The sequence below is a fragment of the Dermacentor andersoni genome, chromosome 9, assembly GCF_023375885.2.
Source record: "Dermacentor andersoni chromosome 9, qqDerAnde1_hic_scaffold, whole genome shotgun sequence".
Classification (NCBI taxonomy): Eukaryota; Metazoa; Arthropoda; class Arachnida; order Ixodida; family Ixodidae; genus Dermacentor; species Dermacentor andersoni.
This window is the reverse complement of record NC_092822.1, coordinates 69,028,266-69,053,969: the sequence shown is the minus strand read 5'-3', so window position 1 is coordinate 69,053,969 and position 25,704 is coordinate 69,028,266. Positions and strand designations below refer to the sequence as shown.

Genomic DNA, 25,704 nt, shown 5'->3' with positions numbered 1-25,704 from the left:
GACATACACTTTAATTAGACGTTATGCATGCGAACAGTATATAGACGCCCGGTGAATGCAAGGGCGACGTTTCTGCTTCGCAGCAATGGTTCCTTATAGCGTGTCATGACACTGTGTCATCGCTGTGTATTGTCAACACTCCGTCCGAGGAGCTCGAGCACAATGCAAAACCTTTTTTCTCACTTGCGAAGTTTCCTCTTTGGGTGACAGCGCAAATATTAGTCAAAGGTAAAATATAAAGCGGCTCTATTTACCTGTGAACCTTTATGGCGTCTTCGGACTTTTACGGACATTTCTGAAACTCGATGTACCGTTTGATTTCGATAAGGCGAAAACAATGCACAAAGGCGTTGAAGCAACTGGAGCTGCAATAAAGTTTATATCTATGGTCTACTCTTAGATGACAGGGTACTGACCAAACGCTGTCTAGTGTGCCCGTGCTCTGGACTTTCGGTAGCTTCGATGTAGGCCCTCGATATGTTCTCATGGCTGTCTGGAAAAAAGAAGGTCTTCCCTTTTGTTGCTGAAGCAGTCTTCTCAAGCTTGTCTTCAGCCTTGTCTCCTATTGCCATAGCCAGAACTTCGACCTTTTCCTCTAAGAGTTGCGGCAAGACGTCGTCAATGTAGGGGTGTTCATTCTCTAAGCCGTCGGTCAAAAGCACTATAACTGCGCCCTCTGGAGTCTCGTTAACAGAACGCAGCACCTGCACACAAGAAAGATGGAATCAATATACTAGGGATGTAATAATACCATTCGTAATAACACTCATGATACAGTAGAACTCGATTGATACATTCCCGCTACGTACGCTTTCCCGTCGCCGACGTTCGCGCTCGAGAACACAAAAAATTACCCAACAGAGTTACGCTCAATTCTTATCGGTTCATACGTTCCCGGAAAACACAAATTTTCAGCACCAAGGTTCAGTGCGTTGCCAAACGGCGATCGTATAATACGTTTTCCGGCCGCTAGATCCCGTGTGAACAAGAAAATGCGCGAGGCACAAGTGGTTGAGAACAGTATAAGGCGGCCCGCCGCGGCAGCTTCACCGCAGCACTAGCCCGCCCGTCTCGCGTCAAAGCGCCGGCGCGTACTCAGTTTCTCATTTCTGTGCCAGCAAATCTTTTCCGTGATAGTTGCACGCGGCATTCACAGCTATCACCGCCAATTCTATTGTGATAAGCATCTTCGCCTATCTCTTTCAGAGTGCCAGGTGCCGTCGTAAGCGTAGCGCGAGCTTTTAACTGGCGATAAACGAAACGCGCCGCCGTTCCCTGCTGTAGACAGCGATCGTACGTTTTCCGGCCGCTACAGATCCCATGTGAACAAGAAAAGGCGCTGGCTGCGCACGTGATCAAGCACGGTATATAGCCGCCTGTCTCACTGGAAAACTACGGCACGCACAGTTCCTTATTCCTGTCCCAGCGAATCTCAGCGTCTGTCGTCGCACGTCGAATTCACAGCTATCGCCGCTAAACCTATTGCGATAAGCATATTCACCTATTTGTTTTGCAGCGCATATTGCGTAGTGTCATTGCTAGCGTACTGCACGCTTTTAGTAGGCGATAATCCGAACGCAGCGCCGGTCCCTGCTGCAGGCCACGTGATGTGGGCATCACGTTTCGCGTCGGCGGCATCCGGCGTCATCCTCCAGCGCGATGTTGTTTAGCTTCCCCCTCGCCCTCTTAATATACCGCGCAACAACAAAACAAGAAAACGCGTCTCGGGCCGCCGGAGCATCACCCGCTCGACGCGTGTCGGCGTGTCGTGCCGTAACAATCCGCGCTAGGCCTCGCATTATGTAGATGTCAACAAAAGTTGAGTCTGTCAATTTTTTTTTATTCGGATCGTACGTTTCCCGGTTTGTACATTTCTTTTCGCGGTTTTTCCCCAACACGTATGAACGTAGTTCTACTTATATTTATGTTGTACCCTTGGCGGAATATTGTATCGGTCTTGGACCTAGATCATTTGGCGGTACAAGAAATAAAAATATATTGACAGATCAGGTAAAAGCTTTCTGCCCACTTTTATGTACAGTCATTCTGTTCTCGTATTCGTGTGGCGCGCCGAAAGGCTCGTATATTGCAAATACCGATTTAAGCTCAGATTTCCCCCCTTTCTCTGTGAATGAAAAACAATTTCTTTAAATGAGAAACAACATAATGGGTGGATGAACATAAAAGCAGCGAGAGATTACACAAGGGTGATAAGCTCTCACATGAGGAACACAGCGTCTGCACAGGTGCGCCCATTCTTGAATATCGGAGCACTCACACTCAAGTCTTTTAAAGTAATACTTATGTTTCTTGAACAAATGCCGCCATGCACGTGTGTTTTGAATAACTCATTTTTTCAGCAGACACACTCTTTTTCTTACTGCAACTATTACATAATATAACTGACTGCTCAAATCTGGGACGGCAATTTAAGAGGTTCATACAGCGCCCCATAAACGCCTCTATTAAATTATATCTGACTAGCTTAGATTTTTTAAAGCACATTTTTTTTTCAGACCTTCCTCTCGATAAGCGTGTAGTGATAATTGCTACAAAAGGGAAAGGGGGGAACAACCGTGCGAAACCAAAAGTTGAAAAAAACTAGTATGATAAAGCACATGCCGAGCATCAGTGTAAGGTTGCACAGAGGCGGCAACAAAATTATCTACGTAATACCAAAGCAAAGCACAGCAAACATTAGCAGTGCCCTGGCAAATACGCTGGGGTGTACACGAGCCACTTATTTATTACCGATGCGTTTGACCCGCACATCAAATTTCGACGATGAACGCAACGCTTGTGGTGAGCACAGGGGTTCAACTTGCGTTTGTACGCACAAGATTACCCGAAAAAAAAGTTTGTTTTGCGACTTTCCTAGGTCTGATTCTTCACAACCAGGACAGCGCCACAATACAGATGCTTTTTTAAAGAGTTGGTAATAAACTTTTCACGTTGTAGCGTACCTCAAGAGCCTTCTCCAGAGCGCAACCAATACAGGTGCCGCCAGACGTTGACATGTTATGCACAGCAACGCGAAAGCCTCCCACGGTTGCTTTATTGACAGCCGTCATCGGGTGCTGCACCTCTGCCACCCTGCTGAACTTGACGATGGCGAGCCGGATCGAGTCGTCGAGTAAGCTCAGGAGGAAGCCAACAACCGCATCCTTCACCATTTGCAGTCGATTGTGTCTCTGCAATATGGAAGGCATACAGTGCAGACATTGTCCAGAATAGCAAGGCGGCATTACCAATGTTGCGCCTTGTGTGGAGTGGTGTGGTCATGGCACTGGAGCGGCACAAGATAAGAAGAAAGCGGGACAAGTCATCGACTAAATAGACATTGCTAGTTTTAGATAATTTACTAGAAGACCCTGCATAGACAACTCGTTTAACAGAGTGCGACATCTGACATAGCACGGTGTTTTTTCGGAGTCAACACACATACACGTTTCAATATCGCGTGAACTTCATAAAGGCCTAAACAGTCGATTGGGCAATTTCACTAAACATTACGCAACGTATGATGGGAAACTCAGTCCGATCGCGAAAATGAAGACCCCCCATTTCGACTTAACAGCTATGCAGCGTTCTGGGGGCTCTAGGAATCGTACCAGCGACTTCTTCCTGAGAAGGAGACGGGGTAGTTGGTACAGTTCCAGGCCGCTGTATTCTGGAGATCATTTAAACAAACAGTGGCACTCGGAACATATGTTTAGATTGTAGTGAGAATAGAGAAGATTGCGTGTTATATAGAGGGACACGAGCATGCTTGTATCTCATAAACCAAAAAAATTATTTTTAATTTGGCTGTGAAAGTGGGGCAAGAATCACATGCATGTGACGTCGCTCGACAGTGAAAAAGTGTATGGAACCTGTGCTCCGTCACGTAACCAAAAAGTGGTGCAGGAAGAGTTATTTTACTTAGATGCAATATTGTATCGATTGCCTGAACTTGAATTTCATCTGGTCCTGCTAACTTAACACGATAGAGGTATTTCTTTCTTGTTTCATGTTAGCGCATGTTGAAAAGTTCCACCGCTTGTGAAAATGAATGGAGCCACGGTGATTGGAGTAATGCATCGACACATGGTCTATGAGATTGCCATCGCATCCAATAATTACTATCGCCGCCATCGGCACACACTTTTAAGGGGAAACTATGCAGATTCGAAAATTCTATTGCAAAAATTTCTACTCGCTTACCGCAGAAAACACTGCACATTGAGACACTTCAAGTGGGAGGATTTCTATTGTGCTACAATATAGAAGGTCCTTGAAAAACGGTAGACAGTCTATTAAACCTGCATGCGCATTACGTGCGCGAGCATTGGTGCAATCTGATGGGTGCCGAGTGAAAAAAAGAGCGTTGAGCGTCATTTATGTGCATGTAACGCCCCACGGATGGTAGAAATAATCGCAGAACCCTCAACTGCGATGTCCTCTGAAACGACTCTCGGATATTCTGAAGCGTAAATATTTATATTTTCAATTGAACTTGCAACAAAACTATCTAGATCATATAGAGAAGAAAGCGGGTTAACCGAGGGGCCCGTTTTATTAGTCCAGTTTTATTATTAGATAATATCGAGCTATTCAATCAAATATTTTAACAGGCTGTGGATATTCGCCCCGCCACCACCCACGGCAAGAAAAATATTAGTACCGCTGGCACATCTTTTTAGAGGCTCTGTACTATTATAGTATGTGCTTAAATAATCGGTCAGGCCTTCACCTCGCGATCTTGAGGAAAATAGTATGGGCCCAAGGGCTGCCTCTGATACGGGCGTAGTGGGCATTCTGAGGCCACGTATATCATGCACTATTCCCAATGTTCGAATAGAGTACACGACAAACGCAAAATGTAATAGGCTTTTAACGTAGATTCACATCACTACGGCGTGTTAGATGCCTTGATGCCATTTTTCTTAAGCAGAAGCGGCGGCTTAATATCATACGGCGTATACATTCTGCATGTAACATGTGCGCTGGCAAACGTGGGAGCAAGAAACCCGGACGCGTATTTCCAATTGCTATAGTAGGTACAGCGGGGTGTGGCATTTGCGGAGATGACGGACGTTCGCGCCCATGCGCGAGTGAGAGCTGGTTCGAAAGAGGAAATGAGGAGATTTTTGGTCCTTTAATATACGACTCTGCCTAGGCACTACGGTGCAGTTTCTTAGCGCGTGTTGTATGCCCTTGTCCCTAGGCGTGCCGGCAGGAGTCATGGGGCGTGGTAGTGCTGAACTTAGCATCGCATGTTGGTGGCTTGACTCAATTCTATTTATTCAATCGTGTTTTTTTATTAATTCAAACAACGTGCCATTATTTCGCATTATTGGTGGCGCCTCCAGGACACCAAAGCGGCAACGGGGACATCAAAGCTAGAACCTGGACTGGTCCATGGGTTGGGGCTCGCAAAGGTCTGCGCGTGCCAGGGAGTGTTGCCATAAAACGTTGGCTTTCCGCGACAAAGGACAGCCGATTTTATAATGTGGCTCAGTTTGTTTACGCTCCGCCGCTGGCTGCACGCGCGGTGAGACAGTAGGCACGGACGCCCCATTTGGTGATCGCTTTGTCTGAAGGGGCAAGGTTCTGACTGGTGTTGTTAAAGTTGCTGGTTGCTTTTTTCGTCGCGACGATAGATTGGATTTTTTACAAGCACTGGTCATTGAGGGCACATGTAACCGGCTAACGGAGTCCTCAGGAGAGCACCTGAGCTTATATTAAAGCAGACGGCGCAGTATATTCAGGGCACCCAAGGGGTAGCGTGGGTATCAAAGCTGGAAGCACGGCTGCCCATGGGTTGGGGTCGCGGAGACCGAAGCGTGCCTGGGGGTGTTCGCATAAAAAATTGGCTGTCCGCGACAGCGGACAGCCGATCTTTCGTACGTGCAGCCCTCGGCAAGCGCCAACCCACGGACCAGTCCAGGTTCCAGCTTTGCATGGTGTCCCCGTTGCCACTTTGGTGTCCTGGAGGTGCCGCCAATAATGTGAAATAATAACACGTTGTTATAATTAGTAAAAAACACGATTGAGTAACTTGTGACGCTAGGTTCAGCACTACCGCACCCCGCGACTTCTGCAACATCAGTCAGAACTTCGCCTCTGAAGGTACGCCGGAACGATTTTCTCGCGCCGGCGGCCTTTTACTCAATTGCGTTCAACCGTGGTTGCTAAGGCGCTCTGCCTTCTAGATTATCAATATATGTGGTCAGGGCTCTACTATGGTCGCTACTGTTCCCACAGAAACATCCGTGGTGTTATTTACACGTTACATTGCCGTAAGGCGCGAGAAAGCTATGATCCGCCCCGATTGAGTTAACACGAGCCAGCGCCGCGGGTGCGAGACGGTCTGTCCGGCGCAACGGTCGCCAAATCACCCGTCAGCTCCCGCTGCTTCACCTAATTTACCGCGCCAGCAGCCAGCGTCCGAGCGGACACAAACGACCCCATTCCACAACGCCGGCATGCCTAGGGACAAGCGCCTACATAGAAACCTCCTCCGTAGTGCCTAGGCAGAGTTATATGTTCAAGGAGCAAAAGCCCCCAGATTTTCTCTCTTGCGCCCGCTCTTACTCGCGCTTGCACACAAACAGCTATTGATCCTTCAAATGAACGTCTCATAAGAACCCGGTTGACTGCATTAGCATAGAAAAGCGAGCCAGTTGGTGAGCATTCATGAGGACGCATTTTTGTGCAGCGCTCCCAATTCGACAAAGGACGAAGCAGAAACAAACATGCGTGAAATAATTGAAGCACTTCACATCAGAAGAAAAGGGGCTGTCGGTCAACCGTCAATTCGGCTATGGGACAACGAATTTGAATGTCGGACTAGCACGCACGGCAGAGTCACATAGGAGCTGACGACGGGCTCCAAATTCGAGTATGCACCAATAAGACGGCAACGCTTCGGCCGGGGTTCGTCACGTGTTCAAAGACTACGGACTGCTCTCTTTATCGATGTTTTTGAAAATAAATGTGAGCTGAGAGTCAACGCATGTGTGTTTCTGCTTCGCCCTTCGTGGGATTGTGAGCGCTGCACAAAAATACACCATGAATCCCGTCAAGCCTATTTAGAAATGCTCGCTTTTGAATTTATGCTGACAGTAATTTTTTTAGATGCAAATTGACGTTCAGGACCTGGTTGCGCAGCTGTGTTTAGGAGTTTCCTTAAGGCCTGCTTTTGAGCCTCATCACTTTCGACAAACATTCTTGCATGTACTTAGGCTATTTATAGTGTAGACTGTAGAGAGATTCTGGGAGGCCATTCGAATGGCCAAGCAATATGTGTTGTAGAGGAAGGTGTCTTATTTTGGCGTCTTCCGTTTATAGGGTCTTGAATAGTGTCTGCCGTCCGTTGATACATTCTTCTACGCCGTGCAATACAGTACAGCCACGCATTTCCGTCATCCTCCAGGAGCTTAATATTCGTGCTACATTCGGATGGATAACATTATCTTCCCTTTCAGGAGCTTAATATTATTTCAGAGCTTTCGGTCAGAGCCGCAGTGCATGTGGAAGGTGACGAACAATTATTTTTCTTTTCTGTTGGAGCGCAATATTCTGCAGTACTATAAACATCGCCGCTGCTCTTGGCTTGAATTTCAAGGGAAGATCATGTGGCTATGGCTCACCGCGAATATTGCAGTGCGAACATACGGTAGGTGACTGTCGGAAAGCTTTACCTTGAGTGTTTCATTCATTTCTTGTCCCGTTGAGTACTGCTCATTTGCCGGCCTAAATGATACTGTGATAACCTTTAATATAATAAAGTTTCCAAACTACGTTAACAACATCGTGGCTTACTGCCCTGTGCAGAAATTTATGAAGTTCTTTAGGAAGCCTGTTTTAAATGCACTTAAAAAAGGAACTGATACAAAATACTTGTCTACGTCAGCTGGTTAATGCGCTGGACATTCAGTAATTTGCAATGAATACTCAGTAATCGCTTAAAAGCTTACGCCAGGCCAGAGTTTCAAATGTGGGGGAACGTTGCGGAAGGTTAGTAATAACAAACAGCGCGAGAAGCAGAAGGCACTTACCGACATGCTACGGGAAACGTCCAGAGCAAAAACAATTCGCTGGATCGTTTCACGTTTTTGCTGAACTTCTTCAAAATCCACCTGGATGAGTTTGGACATGTTGGGTGGGGGCAGCCTGAATATAAAGTTGAAAGCTTGTCACTTACTAAGAAGGCAGTTGCCAAGACACGTGTCGACAGATAAAAGGAGGAACAGCGAGGGCATAGTTCGAAGCACAGGTAAGAGTTTGACGTAATAGTTATGTGGAAACCCGCAAGGTGGAGAGAAGTAATTGATGAAGGGAAAATTAGACACCCACCAAACAGTAGCAATTGCTACAAACGAAACCCATGCGGGTTCCTCGAAAGAAAAACCTGGCAGTTGAGGAAAAATTCGCCCTGGTGCGGGATTCAAAGCGGAAAGTCAACTCTTGGCTTTGCTTCGAGTTGTTGACAAATTCGACTTTGCCCGGCCATCTCAGATGGTAGAGCAGCTGCCCCGCAAAGGCGGTGGTCCTGGCTTAGAGTCCCGGACCAGGACAAATTTTTCTTCACCTGCGAGGCGTTTCTTTCGAGAAACCCCTATGGATTTCTTTTTTAGCAATTGCTACAATTCGGAGGATGCCTCATTTTCTCTTCATTAGCTACTGCTGTCCACTTTGCGGGTTTCCGGAAAACTATTACGTCGAACCACTTTCATGTTGCGGTGCCTCCTGATACTTTGACGCTTGATTTCTTATTCTTGCCGTGTCTGCCGTGGTGTGCAGTCGTCAGCAGGCACAGGCTTTTCAAGGTATTTTGGCAGTTAGTTCTTTTCTTCTCTTTTATGCCGCTCATGAGTGCTTAGCTTGGGCTGGAAAGGCTGGTGCACAACGCAAATACACAATGGTTTCGGCGGTACACTTCAAGGCATGACGCCGCTGTTTCTTGTCGGGATAGTAATAAACTTAGCCAATTGATGCATGGCAAAGACAAGTTTGAACAGCTGAATTGCAACCCGAAACAAATGGCGATAGACAAGCGACCTACCTGTCTGTCTCCATCTGTCCCGTGTTTCAGTGCAGCTTCTCATGCCCGCTTGGTCCTTCTTGTTCTGTGATTCTCGCCGTCCACAGGTTTTTTGCAGAACGGCACAATGGTTTCAATGATTCCGGCACACGTTTTCGATAGTGGTGCTCGATGTTGTAAGATAGTCACCATTTACGCATTGCTTTTTTCTGTGTGCTGGTAGAGGGCTTTTGTAATAAGGGCTGTCTGTAGAGCTAAGTGATCTTTTACACGCTTTATTGCTCTTTTGTATATTTACATAGTTCCTTCGTACAGCGTGCACTATTACGTGCTTGTATCGTTTGTAGGCACAAGCTATATACTGTCACGTGTTCTTGAACAGTCAATATTTTTGCACATTACCTAAAGCTTCGCTGTGCTCTACTGCTTGTAAGGACAAATTTCATTGCCAGTGGTACTATTTATGCAGATGCCTTAGGTCTGCTACAATGCTAGAGGAGATGCTATAGCTGTTGATATCTACTCAGGGATTTTATCCTAATCATTGCATGTAGAGAAGCTAAAAACCGGTCACTTTAGGCGTCTCAAGCTACTTCGTATACCTTACCCCTGCATTTACAAATGTGCCTTAGCTTGAAGCCCACACGTGATTTGGTCAAGATAACGCCCGACATGAACGCGCCTAAGGAAAGGCAGTGATTGTCTTGGGAACGTCCACTCCTGTCGTTATACTGACTAAATCAATCATGAGCTTCAAGTAAACATGCATATCTGAATGCGCGGTAAGTAGTAAGCTATCTGTTTGGATAGTTAAAAGATTCTGCCCTCTTTTTCATGTTTAGGATGCTCAAGCTAGCCAGAAAGAGAGCGATCTTCTGAATAAGATTTGCCCTCCAGGCCCACAAAGCATCGTACCATGTACCTCTAGGAGTAATGGCTAGAAGGCTAAACCTCACTATGCTCAGCGCAGCACAATAAAAGTCCCTTTGAAGTGGCAACACACTGCAAAATGTTTCCTTTGTAGTACAGCTGCGGGGGCTAATGCAATTAACCACTGCTGCCATGTTGAGCCCAGTGTATGAACACCAACATGATAACTCTACGGAGATATAGATGTAGCAACTTGTTATCAGCATCAGCTGAATCAATGATTTGACCTTTCGTGGCACCTGATCGCATGAAAAGGAGTGCTGTGTGTTTTCAAAATTGTGACAAATGTAGAATCCTGTTGCCTGGTGTCAGGCTGAGTGCATGAAAAGCATTGAGACTTTTTAAAAGGAACGGGCTGATTGATACTGCTACGAGGGCGTCTCCGCACTCACAGCACCATGATGTGGCCTGGTGCCACTGCACTTGATTGACTAGTGCATGCCAAGTGTGCTGTGGTACCAGGTAACCACTAACTGCCATTACATTGAAATTCCTTATGATCCATGCATCTACACACGAATTGGCTGTAGTCTCACTCGCGTGGAAATATGGTATAGTTATTCTATTGAATAACTTATAGAGCATACGATTTCTTTACGTTTACTGCATGCTCACTTATTCTAGGAAAATGACTTCTTCGTCGATTGAGAACAATATGTTAAAGCAATTTTTTATGCAGCAGCTGTGTTCCTAATTCTCCCCCTTTATGGAGAAGCTAATTTGGCACTCTTCTGCTGCCGAGGGTTGCCTGCTTCTATTACAGAATTTATTATTGTGATAACGTATTGGTGGTTTTCAGATTGATTTTCCTCTAGAATATTGCTGTTCTTGGCCTTCAGCTGCTGCTCTCTTGTATGTTTCACTACGTTATTTCTATTATTCTTTGTTTGCTGGATATAAGGCTAGTGAAATAGTGCTTTGATATTTCTATGTGTAAATTCTGCTTTTTTTTCGTGAGAAATAAGTCTCATAATGGGCCCTTTGTGTTTTATTTTACTGGAGAGAGTGCAGCTACCACTGCGCTGTTGCTCACCTAAGAAGAACTTGTATCGTCTTTTATGAGAGAAGTGTTCCTTTTCAATCGTTGCTTTTACTGTGTTATTCCATTTATTTTTTTGTGTTTTTATGCTTAGCTGTTATGTGTGTGTGATATTTCTGTACTGGTTCGTGCTCGTTGTGCTCCTTGTGCCCTTGTGCCTTCCAGAAACCAAGAGATGGCATTGTGCTGAATTTTTAGCGTTTACTTTATTGTCATGTGACAGCTGCAGTCTGCCATTGTACATAACTGCTAATATTGTGTACATCATTATGCACTTGTCAAACGGTCGATACCAATAAGAAGTTTCCCAATAAAAATGCTGGTCGTGACAACGGAGTTTTTCTTCGCTTAGTAAGAGTAATACTTTGATTTGTTGTCCCAAACAGTCCAGGACTGTCTGAGAAGCTGCGTACGCAAATAACCACTGGCTATAGTAGCCTCTCAAGCAGTCTGGGGCAGTCTGGGACAACAAATTGAAGATGCCCAGTGCATGCATGCATGACGAATAAAAGAAGCAGCCCAAAATAGGACAATGAATGTCCTATGGACGTAAGTGTGGTTAATATGGATATCCGTTAGATGTTACATATATCCAGCGCTGACATCCCCACAACGTACTACTTACACGTTCCGGATGCATTTGCGATGATCCATAGTACATCTATGCAACGCTTTCGGGATATATCTGGATATCTAATGGACATCCTGAATCTCCAAGGTGTACCACATCTGATGGATGTATCAGGTAATCTGGGTAGTTACAGGTAACAGCGTTGTTACCCGAGTTATACAAAGGAATTAGCTTTTTTCTTTTCATTAGGAAGGGAGCAGGTTAATAAAGATTTATTGAAGATGAGACACAAGTATTTAGACACCTATTCTGCGTATTGCGTTATGAAATTTTGGATATTGTCGGGTCCAGTTCCTTTTTTAGATCTAAGTTTAGCAGTAGAGTAAGTACTCCTGCCTCATCTGTTGTGATTGGCTCAATTATACTGCTGCAGGCTGTCGAAAGATCTGGTGTACTTTGGTCATCGGTAGTGAAGACTGATTTAAAATACGAGTTTAATGAGTTTTCTCTGTCTTTGCTTTCTTCCGGTGTTAGTGTGCTGGTGGAATCATTTTTGGGGGTTTAAGTAGTTCCAAAATTTTGAGGGGAATGTCAGAAATGAATGTGGCTATAACAGATTATTCATGTACATTAATAAAGGGAAAATGAGACAGCCACCCAAACGTTTTGGGGGTTTAAGTAGTTCCAAAATTTTGAGGGGAATGTCAGAAATGAATGTGGCTATAACAGATTATTCATGTACATTAATAAAGGGAAAATGAGACAGCCACCCAAACGTAGCTAAGTACTACAAAGTAAACCCGTACGGGTTCCTCGGAAGAAAAGCAGCGCAGTTGAGGAAAAATACGCCCCAGTCCGGTACTCGAACCCGGGACCACCGCCTTTCCGAGCAGCCGCCTTGCTATCTGTCCGAACCAGGCGGCTAGCAGGTGGCAAGTGAAGCCGAACTTATCAAGAACTCAGAAGCAAAGACAAAAATTTGACGTATTGGTTCTGCGGAAACCCGCAAGATGGAGAGAAGTAATTAATAAAGCGAAAATGAGATATCCATCCAAACGTAGCTAAGTGCTACAAAGGAGAAACTAAGACAAGGAGTAGCGAGCCAAGTGCTTCGAGGAACCCGTATGGGTTTCATTTGTAGCACTTGGCTACATTGGGGTGTATGTCTCATTTTCCCTTTATTTACTACTTCTCTCCACCTTGCGTGTTTCCGCAGAACTATTACATTATACATGGACAGCTAAGAACGCTACAGGACATTATGAGGTGCGACCGCCTGACCAGACAGCTTGCACCAAGATAAGCGCACTACGCTCCTTTGAAAGAAAAATTTTTTATTGCGCAAAATGCAGAACGGAAAGAAGAAGGCGACAGGACAGAACGTACTCATGTCGCCTTATCATATTCTGCCTGAATTTTGCTCAATAAAACAGTTTTTCTTGACTAAATAATGTTTCATCAACCAGCCCAAAGCAGCCACTCTTCGGCCGCGTTACGCGAAAGCTCCAAATATCCACTCTGTTAGAGCTCATATAGGCATGCTCTGGGCCGCATGACTCAGCACAATTGCAACCGTATCTTGTTTTGAAACTGAGACCAATTTATTCGGGCATACGAGCACTGTGCCTTCGTTCCCTTCTGTTGTCTTCGTGCTTTCTTGCGCTCTGCCTCAAGTTATGCGAGATATGTTCGCCGAGACTTGCCTGACTGGTTAAGCTGCACACAAATTTTCACTGAAGACACTAAAGAAAGGAAAAAACTCTAATTTCGCTCTAAGTAGCGAGGACCAAATTTTCACGTTCACTTTTGACACCAATTTTCTTAAAATGAAGCAAAATTCTGTCTTGGACCTTACAGAGGAAGAAGTGATTCCTTAAAAAATGAAATATCGGTCTTCCATTGAATTACATTTCTTTGTAAGAAGGCTTCTGTGATTTGTGTATTTTCCCATTAATTTCTTTAGTATAAATATTTTAAAGGGTATGAGAACTATCTTCACAGGCTGTCGTCTTTTCTGCGCAGGTGGCGGTTTTTTGCTTGTTTTTGTTTTAGCCACATGAACCCATGCTGTTCACATCAACTGTTAGCAGTTCAATGGGAGTCATAATGGCCAAGTTCGTTTTACCATTGGTATGGCGCTAAAATTACGCAACGACATACGAAGTTCGGTCGCTAGAAAGGTGTCGGAAATATGCTGCATGTGGTTTCTGTTTATGGGTATTAGGGCACATAAACTAATAATATAAATAATATGTAACTGATGTACTGCAAAACGAGCACCCGGTATAAGCCAGAACTGTATATTCATGGCTAACGAATTCGTGCTTATAAATGAACATCTGCGAATTGGTTATACTTATTGTAAATATTATTCTCATCAGCCAACAAAAAACGATTGTGTTTTATGCTGTGTAGTAGTTCAATGGCACTAAAAATATTCTGTAGATGATAGTGCTCAAGGTCGCCAGAATCTGCTAGAATAAATAGCTCTTGTGAAACTATCGCCTCCTAAATTTGCAACGAGAAGCGTCAGACTATGTTTTAATTATTTATGGCAGCTTTATACATCGTAACAACAACTTTTTCCTGAGCTTAGAAAAGAATCAAAAGTTATGTCACACTTCATGCTGCGCAGCCTTTACCGAAAGTGTACATAGCGCCAAACATAAAAGACAGGCGTTGATTTGCAATCAGAACTGCTTCGCGTATTCTTGTGCTGGCAGAGTGCAACACTGTTTTACACTTTGACATAAATCACTATAATCTCCGTACATTAAAAAATCTAAATTATTCCAAAAAGGCGCTTTATGGCTCGGCAGAGGCATTCATACATTTTAATTTTTTATTTCATACCAACACGAACAGGACTCTATAAAAGCATACACCACTGGCATTTTTCTTCCACAGTGCGATGTTAGTTTTCGATCATTCATCACATCACCTGAAGCAGCCTTCAAGCCCAAATAACTCAATTATGTTACCTGCTCTGCCAATTCAACAACTAGCACTCATGCATTTCAGGGTGAGCTCACTGGGAGCAAACATCCGTCGATCGCCTTAAAATGGCGAAAGGGGTGTACAAGCAGAAAGCTGTCAGTTCATCAAAAAAAAAAAAAGGTTCCACGTACTCTTTGAAGTCATCATTCTTGCTGATGACCTCCCAAGTTGAAGCACCATCGCACATCTTGTTATGCAGGTTCGGTGCAAAACGGTTGTGCGGGTGGCTTCCATTCTCGCCTTCACAAAAATGACTTATCTGTAATATAACAACAGACGCCTTATTAGCGCGTGTAATAATACCTCTAAAAATTCACGAATATTAAATAGCTCTCAAGTTTGTGTGGCGTCTGAAAGAAAACGTTGGCTCTGTTTGGAATACATGACTAAGATCTGACCGAGGAAGGATTATCAACGCGAAGGTTACCAATAAAGAGGAACAAAGGAAAATTATACACTTCCTTTATTTTCCCATTTCACTCACAGTTTACGAAACCTCTCGCAAGTTTCAAGACCCGCCGGTACATAAAACAACGCAAGTTGGTATCTTTCACTGTGATTCAGTGTAAGCTTTTGACATTCTCAGTTCATGCTTCTGCTCAAGTTAACGCATTATGCTATAAAATTTCCAGCTGCCATACTTTTACGGTGCTATCTTATTGACAGGTTATGTTATCTTAGAATAACTTGCGAAACGTCTTTGTATGAGGCAGCTAGCGGCGTGCGTCATGCTTCAGTACTAGGATTCAGTTCAGTTTGTTTGAGTTTATTCTCAATTCAGTAGCAATGAATATATAACAGATAGTACGCGGAGGAGGGTCCCAAAGTCAATGACTGCAACGGGGCCCTTGTTAAATCACCTGTTAACTTCTTAAATAATGTCTCTTCCACTTGGATTTCTTCTCGTCTCTTATAGGCCGATTCTCATGAAAATTTACGTTGTTAGTGACTCGTGCCGTGCAGTTGGAGTTTTATTTTTCTGAATGGTCTAATATCATTAACCTCGTGCTCACCGTTGTTTAGTGCAGAGCTGTGACTTTTTCTCGTGAAACAGGAAGTATCACGTTTCCTTATTCTGCAGATTCTGTGCCGCTGTGTGAGGCCATTGTGTTCAAAAATATTCGCGCACTCCTTGCTGCAACGTTCACTTTTCTGCTCGGACTAAACGCTATGTAGCTTCTGCTTGCAGACTATACAAAAATACAATTCTTCACCAATTGTACGCAACAATGTGTTATGCTTAACTTCAATAAGCGTTGGTTATTTATTTAATTTAATTTTATTTTATTTAATTATTTAATGCATCCTTCTACATGACCACATATCCAGACGCATTCAAAATAGCGCGCCACACCAATATACAAGTCCGGTAGTAAGGATGACATCCAGAACTACCGACCAATATCAATACTTAGTGCCCTTAACACAGTATTTGAGAAGTTATTGATGAAACGTTTTACCCATTTTCTAGATAAATATAACGTACTAGTAGATAACCAGCACGGTTTTAGGAAAAACAGATCTACTTCCACGGCTGTACAATGTTTAAGTGAATTTATTAACAAAGCATTAAATAACAAAGAGTATGTAGTTGGCATTTTTGTTGATATTAAAAAAGCGTTTGACACTGTGAACCATGATATACTACTATCAAAACTGCATCGGTATGGATTCAGAGGTCAAGCGAAGCAGTTTTTCGAAAGCTATCTTTCTGGTCGCAAGCAATGTGTTAAAATCGACAAATCCGTATCAAGCGTTCATTCCATCCTTTGTGGCGTGCCTCAGGGCTCGGTATTGGGACCATTACTCTTTTCCTTGTACATAAATGATCTGCCAGATGCTTTGAATTATGCCCAAACTATTATGTATGCTGATGACACAGCCCTTCTCTTCTCTAGTCATGACCCTAATATGCTTGAAAGGCACGCTAATAGTGATCTTTCTCAGATGCGCCAGTGGTTTTTACAAAATATATTAACAATACACACCTCAAAGACTAAATACATTGTGTTCTCTAGTCCATATAAAAATTCATATAGCTTAAATGAGTTACGAATAGGCGCAAACCCCCTCGAACGAGTCGATCAACAGGTATATCTTGGTATAACTCTAGATTCAGCCTTCAATTTTAATCCTCACATAATTCGAGTAAGCAGCAAATTGAGACGGGCTTGCTTTATCCTAATAAAAGCTAGAAAGTTCTTCTCGCTTCGCACATTAAAAATTTTGTATTATTGCCTTTTTCAAAGCAATATGACTTACTGCGTGGAGTCCTGGGGACTTACGTATAACACGTACTTAAATCAAATAGTAATCTTGCAAAAAAGAGCACTTCGAATAATAACACATAGTAAACACACAGATAGATCCGCTCCGCTCTTTCGTCACTTAGACATTACACCTTTCTTTGCTATCCGGGATTTCAAACTAGCTTGTGTGGTTATACATATACTAAACCATAACATCCCACTATCATCATCTGTTTTTGTATATCCATCTCGTCCAACTAGAAATTTCTTCAGTTGTCGTTTTAACCTTCCAGCTGTTAATAATGTGTACGGAAAAAGAACTATCGCCTATGCCACTGCTAAAATTTGGAACCAACTGCCTGCTAACTTAAAAGTAGGTCAATTCTCAATCGCCGATATAAAAAAATTTTTCCGAAGCCAGCAATATTCGACTCCACTATAAGTCTGTGTTTTTTTTTTCTTTGATGCATTCTTCATTTTATTTTTTTATTTTTCTCTATTTTTTTTTCTATGTTGTCCTCCGAATTATTGTATAATCTCTTGAGCATTTCCCCTGCCTTGTGTATAACTGCAGTATAACTGCCGTTACATGAATCCTGTGTAAAATACTGAGTTGTCTCGCTATAACGATTTTTTCTTTTTCGCACTTCCTGCATGGGCCCAAGTCTAGCCGAGAAGGCTAAGGGCCCAGATGGTTCACATGTATTTCTTATTAGTCGTTTGAATAAACTGATTTTTGAATTGAATTGAATTGTGTGGACTACGGAATGACAGCTTTAAATACCACTGTGACATTGCAAAGTGGGTCCAGAATAAAATTGGCACATAGCATTTTGCTTTCCTAACACCAACCCTGCAACATATTGTTACGTTGCCTAAGTCACACATAATCAAGATATATTTACAGCATTTACAAGCGAGACAACGATGAATAAATATGATGGCTGTCGAGGCCGATTCCGCCTACACATGTTAAATCGTGTTCTTCTGACTGGCGCCACTCTTGGCTGCGTCGTAACAATATTGGCACGTGGTAATAATGACGGTCAAGAAACACAGCAGCAGAACTGTCAATAGTTTGACTTATCTTTTTATTGGGCGAACGTGTGCCCACAAAGGCAAATTGCACTCAAACCGCAACGATGACCGCGAACACAGCTGGCGATCGTCGAGAATCTGAACTGCCGGTCAAGCGCGTCGGCTTTTATACATAAGTCATCGAAGTTTGCAGTCACAGCCGGTGCCCACGTGTTTTGCAGCAAGTACCACGCCATTCGCTTCGCTCCTACAATCAGATTACAAAAACCCTGGCGACAACCTACAAGGCATAGAACCATCGATGGCATTCCAGCAAGCTCCAATCATGCAGGCGTGTCTTGCACTGAGCGGTAACGAGCGTTAGCGAGTTGTTATTGAGTGAAATACAGTCCCCGAGAAAAAGGATAAATAACCACACGTGTCAACGCCTTCCTCTTAAAAATCATGATTCCGATGCTACAAAGCACAAGAAACTAAAGTACATACAGTGAAGCGAAATAAAGAAACGAAGTCCCTAGTTAGCGTTGGTAGAAGGGCTCAACGTGCAGAACATGGACTATTTCAGGCCGAAAGAGGCGCCGCTGCGATTGCGAAATGCCGTCTTGCACGACTAGAAGCGCCAGTGCGGCAATATGTCGGATGACCTTGCGGGGTCCGAAGTACCGTCGCGAAAGCTTCTCGCTAAGTACTCGACGTAGCGTCGTCCAAGATGGTAGCGTCGGTTTTGATTTGCAGGCGGGCGATCTGTCGCGCTCCTTCGGCGAGCAGGAAATAGGCGGCGACGTCGAGATTCTCTTCGTCTGTAACGTATGGCAGCATGGCGTCGAGAGTCTTCGAAGAGTTTTTGCCGTAAACCAACTTGAACGGCGCGATCTGCGCTATTTTCGTTCAGCGCCGTGTCGTGAGCGAAGGTTGCGTACGGCAGGGCGACATTTCATGATCTGTGCACAACGTCGACGTACATCGCTAATATGTTGGTGAGCGTGTTGTTGAGATGTTCCATTAGGCTCTTCGGTTGCGGGTGGTAGGCAGTGCTAATCCGGTGACTTGTCTGACTATACTGCAGTATGGCTTGAGTCAGCTCAGCTGTGAAAGCCGTTCCTCTGTCAGTAATCAGAACTCCTGGCGCACCATGCCTCGTCGGGAGGTTTTCGATGAAAAAGTTGGCTAATTCCGTGCACTACCTTTGGGCAGGGATTTCGTTTCGGCGTAGCCGGTAAGGTAGTCGGTAGCCACGACGATACACTTGTTTCCAGAGGTTGACGTCGGAATGGGACCCAACAAATTCATCCTCACCTTCTCAAACGGAAGGTAAGGAGGCTCGATCGGCTGTAGTAAACTAGCTGGACTTTTTAGTAGTGCCTTAAATAGCTGAGAGTCTCAGCATGTCTTGACGTAATGGGCGACGTCGGCGGTCAAAAGGGGCGAGAAGTACTTCTCTTGTATTCTTGCAAGCCTACGGGATAACCCAATGTGCCCGGCAATCTGATCGTCATGCAGGGCGTGCTGCTGAAGCCAAAGTGCTGCTGGAACAAGGAGAAGGTGGCTTGCGCGGACTGGGGCGTTCTTTTTTACGAGGACGTCGTTGCGCAAGGAAAATGAAGACAGTCCACGCTGAAATGCCCTACGTGTACTGTATCGGCCAGGCGGTATGATAAGATTGTACCGTGAGTGACGTGTGCCGGACCGGCATGCAGTGTTATCTATAAAAGTGCGCTGCTGCTTTGAATAAAGGGCTTTTTGCGTTGCTGCCACCGAAGCGTCTGTCTTCTGCTTAGAATAGAACACTAAGGACAACGTCGGTATTGCAATCTGAGTACTCCACAAGGCTTCGAACTCCGGATCCACTCGTTGCTGTTCAGCGAAGTCGTCAGCAGTTATTGTTCCTGGGAAGGCGTTCATCGAATAATGGATGGGAAGGTTATCTCAAGCGAATAGGCACTTTTCCGGCTTCTGGGTGAGTCCAGAAGACTTGATAGCCTCCACTACTATCTGATGCCGCCTCAGGTGATCTTCGAAATTAGTGGCAGAGACTACAACGTCATGCAAGGAGACAAGACAAGTCTGCCACTTCAGTCCTGCCAAGACTGTGCCCATCACGCGATGGAACGTTGCAGGCGCAAAGTCCGAATGGCATCACCTTAAACTTGAATATACTGCCTGGCGTGATAAACGCGGTCTTTTCTCGATCCCTTTCGTCGACTTCAATTTGTGAGTAACCAGGCTCGAGGTCCATTCACGAAAAGTACTTAGCATACAGAGCCGTTCTGCAGAGTCGGTCTAATGGGTCATCTATGCGTGTAACGGGGTATACATCTTTCTTGGTGATCTTGTCCAAGCGGCGATAATCGACGCAGAAGGGCAGAGTTACATCCATATTTCCAACAATACCGCCAGAGACGCCCAGTGGCTTTTCGAAGGCTAGATGATGTCGCGCAGCATTTCGTTGACTTGCTGCCTTATAGCTTTTCATTCTCGCGACGACAGTCGGCAACAGCTCTGGTGGAGTGGTCGAGTAGATTCTTCGGTTATTATGCGATGCTTTGCAAGGCGCATTTGCAGAGTCTTTGATGACGAGGAAAAGCAGTCATTGTATTGTCGGAGAATACTTTCGAGCTATTGTTGCTTACGTCACGGGGAGGCTTGGATTTATTTCGAAGGCTGTTTCAGGAACTATGCTCGTCGAGGTGGATGTGTCAGAATTGGAGAGGGGAAACGCATTGCTGGTTTCCACAATTTCCTCGAGGTATGCGATTGTCGTGTCCTTTTTGACGTGCTTGAACTCCTGGCTGGAGTTGGTCAGCATCACTTTCGCTTTTCCTCCATACCGTCATGTGATCCCTCTTGCGACGCAAATTTCGTGATCGAGCAGTAGACGATGAACGCTCTTTATGGCGGTGTATGTGATCGTTTCTGGCTGGGGTCGCGGCGATGGCGGTAGCACCTGAGGAACTCCAAGTGATCGCTGTAGTTGCTTCTAGACCATGTGAGAGACCGAGGCCACCTGAGGTTGTGATGAGATCTTGCGCAGTTCTTCGCACACTATGGCCCTGATGGTCTTTTGGAAGTCGTCGGAGCCTAGTGTTTGGATGGCGCACTGCTGCGTGTGCACTTGGCGGTAATATTGCCTAGTGCGCATTTGCAGAAGCAAGTTACACTCAAAGTTCAAGGCTAGCGGCGAGCACAGTCGACCACCGTTGAAAATCTGAACTGCCGGTCAAGAGCGTCGGCTGCTCTGCAGGAATTGTGCTGAGCGATGAGTTTAAGTTCTTAGTGGGTGAAATGCAGTCCCCGAGCAACGGATTGCATAAGTACACGTGCCAATATTGTTATCACTGTTGGATTATTTTCACCGCCATCACTTCATTGCCAATGATACTGGGATTACCTTAATTTTCTATTTTCATCGCCTTTGCGCTATCCTTGCCCAACCTTAACTATTCAGTTGTATCGCATTTTAATTGCCACGCAAAATCACCAGGCCTTTAGACCTTTCCATGTTCCTGCCTGCCTTAGTCAACGCTCAGCTGTCCACACAATACAATGTAGTTATGCGGCCAGTTCGCTTAAAGTACGCATTGTTTCTTGTGAGCTTTGCGCTTTTGTACTATGGTTCATTATATTATTCGTCATTTTCTCCTCGATTTTCTACTGAACATAAATTTTTGTTGTCGGTTTATTTCTACATATTTAATGTGTTTAGTCATGCACATTATGTCCAGTTGTTCCGTCCTTTTCTTCATCTTTTCATATTTAAAAAAACTTTTTACCTAATGCGTGCGCTAACATTCTAGCATCAGGTTTGCTCGTGCGTAAGGTATAATAGTTACTGATTGACTGATCATTTGATTTAGCATATTTATTATATCAACACAGTGAGACTATAGCTTTTGCCAGAACCGGTATATCATCTTTAAGCAGGGCTTCTATGGAAGTTCTGCTTGGTGCTCATCATTAGTGTAAGAATATATGTGAAACACGCTACACTGCAACCGTGTTTTTGCATTATAATGTATACTTGAAAACGCTAGTCCAGTGAATAATTGCAGTATACAAATTAAAGCGTCCAAGATGTTTCCGACGCTTTGCAACGCAAGTGGTCTTCGACATTCTGCAGATTTCTTTCAGTTTCTATAAACTTCAATAAATATTTATTTGAAAAGCGAATAAATATAAATTGTAGCATTTATTAGATTTGCACAGCGCAAAACAATGTTGTTCAGGTTGTCACAAAACATGGTCCCGCAATATTGCCCATTTTCGCATAGTTTATTCATGTACTGAGCGGGAACGAATTTGATTGTATTTCAGGCAAATAGCCTTTTTCTTCGCAATGTTACTTCAATATTCTGAGACTAGTTCAACTGCTAAGGTAAAAGAAGCATAATTGTGAGGGGACCATTTCACCGCGCGATCCACTGGTAGCAAAATAAAAACTCAGCAGAGCAAACAAAAATTCTGATCTCATAAAATAAGCTTAAAAGACTTCTTCCACAAAGCCGCATTCTCTGCAGGCACTCAAATGCATAATGAATCTGTGGTAGATATGAACGACATGCGTACTAGAAGAGGCCCATATTACAGAAATACTTGCATTATGGAGGTAAGGCATAAACATAATGGACGAATGGACCGGGTTGTCAGTTCCTTGGAAGATCACCACTTGGCAGTTCTCGGTAAGCTGGCAGTTTTCCCGGATCTCGCATTTTCCTTCAACCCTGAATAAAATTTTGCTTGAGCACGAGTTCAAGGTGACCTGAAACAGTGCAACACAAAAAGGCAAGTCGTAAAAAGAAAACACATTCTGAAAGTTTGCATATATTGTCCATATATATATTGAAAGTATGCATTTTGTCCTTTTGCCATGTTGAATTCAACCATCGGCATGATTCCTTGAACTGTATGTTTGTATGAATGGACTTGTATGTTCCAACCCTGCTAATATCTTGTAAAAGCTCGGAGTATCTATAAATAAATAGATAAATAAATAAATAAATAAAAATATATCTAAGCAATGCGAACTGGCCTTTGTCCTCTAAACATCACTCTGAGACAGAACAAAACACCTCAAATCCGCTTATGAAAATAGAGAGAATGTGATAGCAGCGCGCTTTCACCAGAACAATGCGAAAGTCAAGTTTTCAGCAAGCCACTCGACAGAAGTAAGCGCAAGCCGCAGTCTCAAGTTCGAGACCCAAATAGTTTTGCTTCAGAGGTAAAATTCGTAAAATTGGGTTTCGCTGGCTTATTGGTATAACAACATAAAACAGTAAGCAGCCCAAAAACGGGACTCCCACAAAAAACTTATGACGCAGTAGCCATTTTCACCTAAGAACTCATTGCAAAGAAGAAAAAAAAACAATTCCGTCAGTCTGGACCAGTTTGAGCGCACGCGGTACAGAAAAGGATGTGGAGGGTGAGTAATCTTGTGAATTTGCGAGTTATTCGTCAGAGAGTTGAATAAGCATATTGCCACGCAGTGGTGACGGTGAATCACACAGCGGCCGATCTCTGGGCTGCTATTTTGTAGCGATGCCTTATGCCTTATTTTATGCTATTCTTATCATCCATCACACACGGCCGCCTGATCCCGTTGATAATGTTGGCAGACCGTCGCTCTGACCACTGGCCAAGCGCGAAAAGCCTGAAAAAGCATAGAATCGGAAAAGGCAGCGCTACAAAATACCGGCCCTGAGTGAGGAAACTAACTTTTATTGGGCGAACGTCTGCCTACAAAAACAGGCTACACTCACAGCACAGTGATAGCGGCGAACACGGCCGGCGATCCTAGAAATCTGATCTGCCGGTCAAACGCGTCCGCTTTTATACATGAACCATCGGAGGTTCCAGAGTAATCACTCGCGCCCGCGTGTCTTCCATAAAGTTCTACACAATTCTCGTCGCACATGCAATCAGATTACAGAAGCTTCGGTAACAACATGCAACAGATAGAACCATCGATAACGTTCGAGAAACTTCCGATACTTTCGGGCTCGTCCCGTGCTGAGCGATAATATTTTTTAGACGGTGAAAATGAGTCACCTGAAACAGATAAACAAGTACACTTGTCAATTCCCGCTCTCAAGAAGCACTTCCATAACAGGAGTTCGAAAAACAAAGGATACCTATTAAACAAAAGTAAGAAAATAAAAACAAAAGTCGTAAGTAACAAAGTCCCCCCCCCCCCAAAAAAAAATATAAAGCCCGATACTCAGCTATGTAAATTCCCAAGGTTCGTTAGCGCTGGTAGAACGGCCTAACTCGCACATTGTGGGCCATTTCAGGTAGTGAGCGGTGCCCCTGTGATTTCGCAATTTCGTCTTGCACGACCTCACAGTTGAGTGCGCGTATGCGTTGGATGATCGTTTACGGTCCGAAACATCGGCGTAAAAGCTTCTCGCTAAGTCCTCGTCGGCGTATTGGGGTCCAAACCCAAACACGGTTGCCGGGCTAGTACTCGACGTAGCGTCGTCAAAGGTTGCATTGTCGGCTGTCGGTCCTCTGCTGATTCTTGATCCACAGGTGAGCGAGCGGTCGAGCTTCTTCAGCGTGCTGGAGATAGGTGGCGAGCTCTTCGTCAGTGACATGCGACAGTATGGCGTCGAGAGTCATCATCGGGTTCTTGCCGTAAACCAGCTTGAACGGAGGGATCTGTGTTGTTCCTTGCACCACCGTGTTGTAAGCAAACGTTACGCATGGCAGAACGGCATCCTAGGTCTTGTGTTCGACGTCGACGTACATTGCTAGCAGGTCGGCGAGGGTCTTATTCAAGTGCTCCGCAAGATCATTCGTCTGAGGTCGGTAGGCAGTTGGTGGCCTGTCTGGCCATACTGCAGTATGGCTCGGGTAAGCGCCGCTGTAAATGTAGTTCCTCTGTTGAGGATGATGATTCCTGGAGCGCCATGTCGCAGCAGGATGTTCTCGACGAAGAATTTCGCCATTTCGGCTGCGCTACCTTTCGGCACAGCTTTCGTTTCAGCGAAGCGGGTCAGGTAGTCCGTCGCCCCGACGATCCGCTTATTTCCGGATATTGACTTTGGGAAGGGTCCCAGCAATGATTTGATGGCCTCTAGTACTGTCGCGAGCCGCCTAAGGTGATCGTCGAAATTAGCGGCGAAGACGACGACGTCGTCCAAGGAAACAAGATAGGTCTGCCACCTCAATCCTGCTTAAGCCGGGTCCATCAACGCGTTGGTATGTTACAGGTGCCGAGCAGAGCCCAAATGCTATAACCTTGAACTCAAAGAGGCCGTCTAGCGTGATGAAGGCGGTCTTTTTGCGATCTCTCTCGCCGACTTCTATTTGCTAGTAGCCAGACTTGTGATCCATCGAAGGGAAGTGTTTAGCGTTGCGGAGTCGAGGCAGTGCGTGTCATATGTAAGAGCCATGCAGCGAAAAAAGAAAGGAAGAGGACCGTGCCCTCGGATCCGTCCGAACGGCACGAGCCCTCGAGGCCCTTGACCCGAGCTGTGATCGGGAGAGAAGCGGCACTGAGCTCGCATTATTGACGTGGCTCTGGGCCAAGAACGTTGGAGCATCAGCATCGCACTGGCGACGGGAGCCATGGAGGTTTGGTCAAGCCCATGTCGCTGGCGATCCAGCGTGTGGCCGTCGACCTCGGCGACGTTCGAGCGAGGCTCCTTGCACCTGCTGCATACCTCTCACGGCAGTGCCGGGCACTCAAGGAAGGATCCCTTTTCAGAGGCAGACCAGCATGTGCGATAGTCCCCGGGGCGTCTAGCCAGCACTTCGCGTAGCGGCGGAACCCAGCGTGAGACCTAGCCAGAGAGGCTGTTGTGCCACGTCACCGACAGGGTTCGGGACACCGGCATCAAAAGATGGACAGGTGGAC

At 44.9% G+C, this 25,704-nt stretch overlaps 1 protein-coding gene across 1 annotated transcript in view; it reads right to left on the bottom strand.

Moving 5' to 3' along the window:
• Nucleotides 1–9,063, bottom strand: part of LOC126527804 (calcium-activated chloride channel regulator 1-like) — a 33,030-nt gene extending 23,967 nt beyond the window's left edge. Inside the window, exons 1-4 of the mRNA XM_055068929.1 lie at nt 9,050–9,063; nt 8,043–8,157; nt 2,964–3,191; nt 417–704 (exon numbers count right to left, since the gene is read on the bottom strand). Coding sequence (XP_054924904.1) covers nt 417–704; nt 2,964–3,191; nt 8,043–8,157; nt 9,050–9,063 — 645 coding nt within the window. The remainder of the gene's footprint in view (nt 1–416; nt 705–2,963; nt 3,192–8,042; nt 8,158–9,049) is intronic.
• Between the last annotated feature and the right edge of the window lie 16,641 nt (nt 9,064–25,704).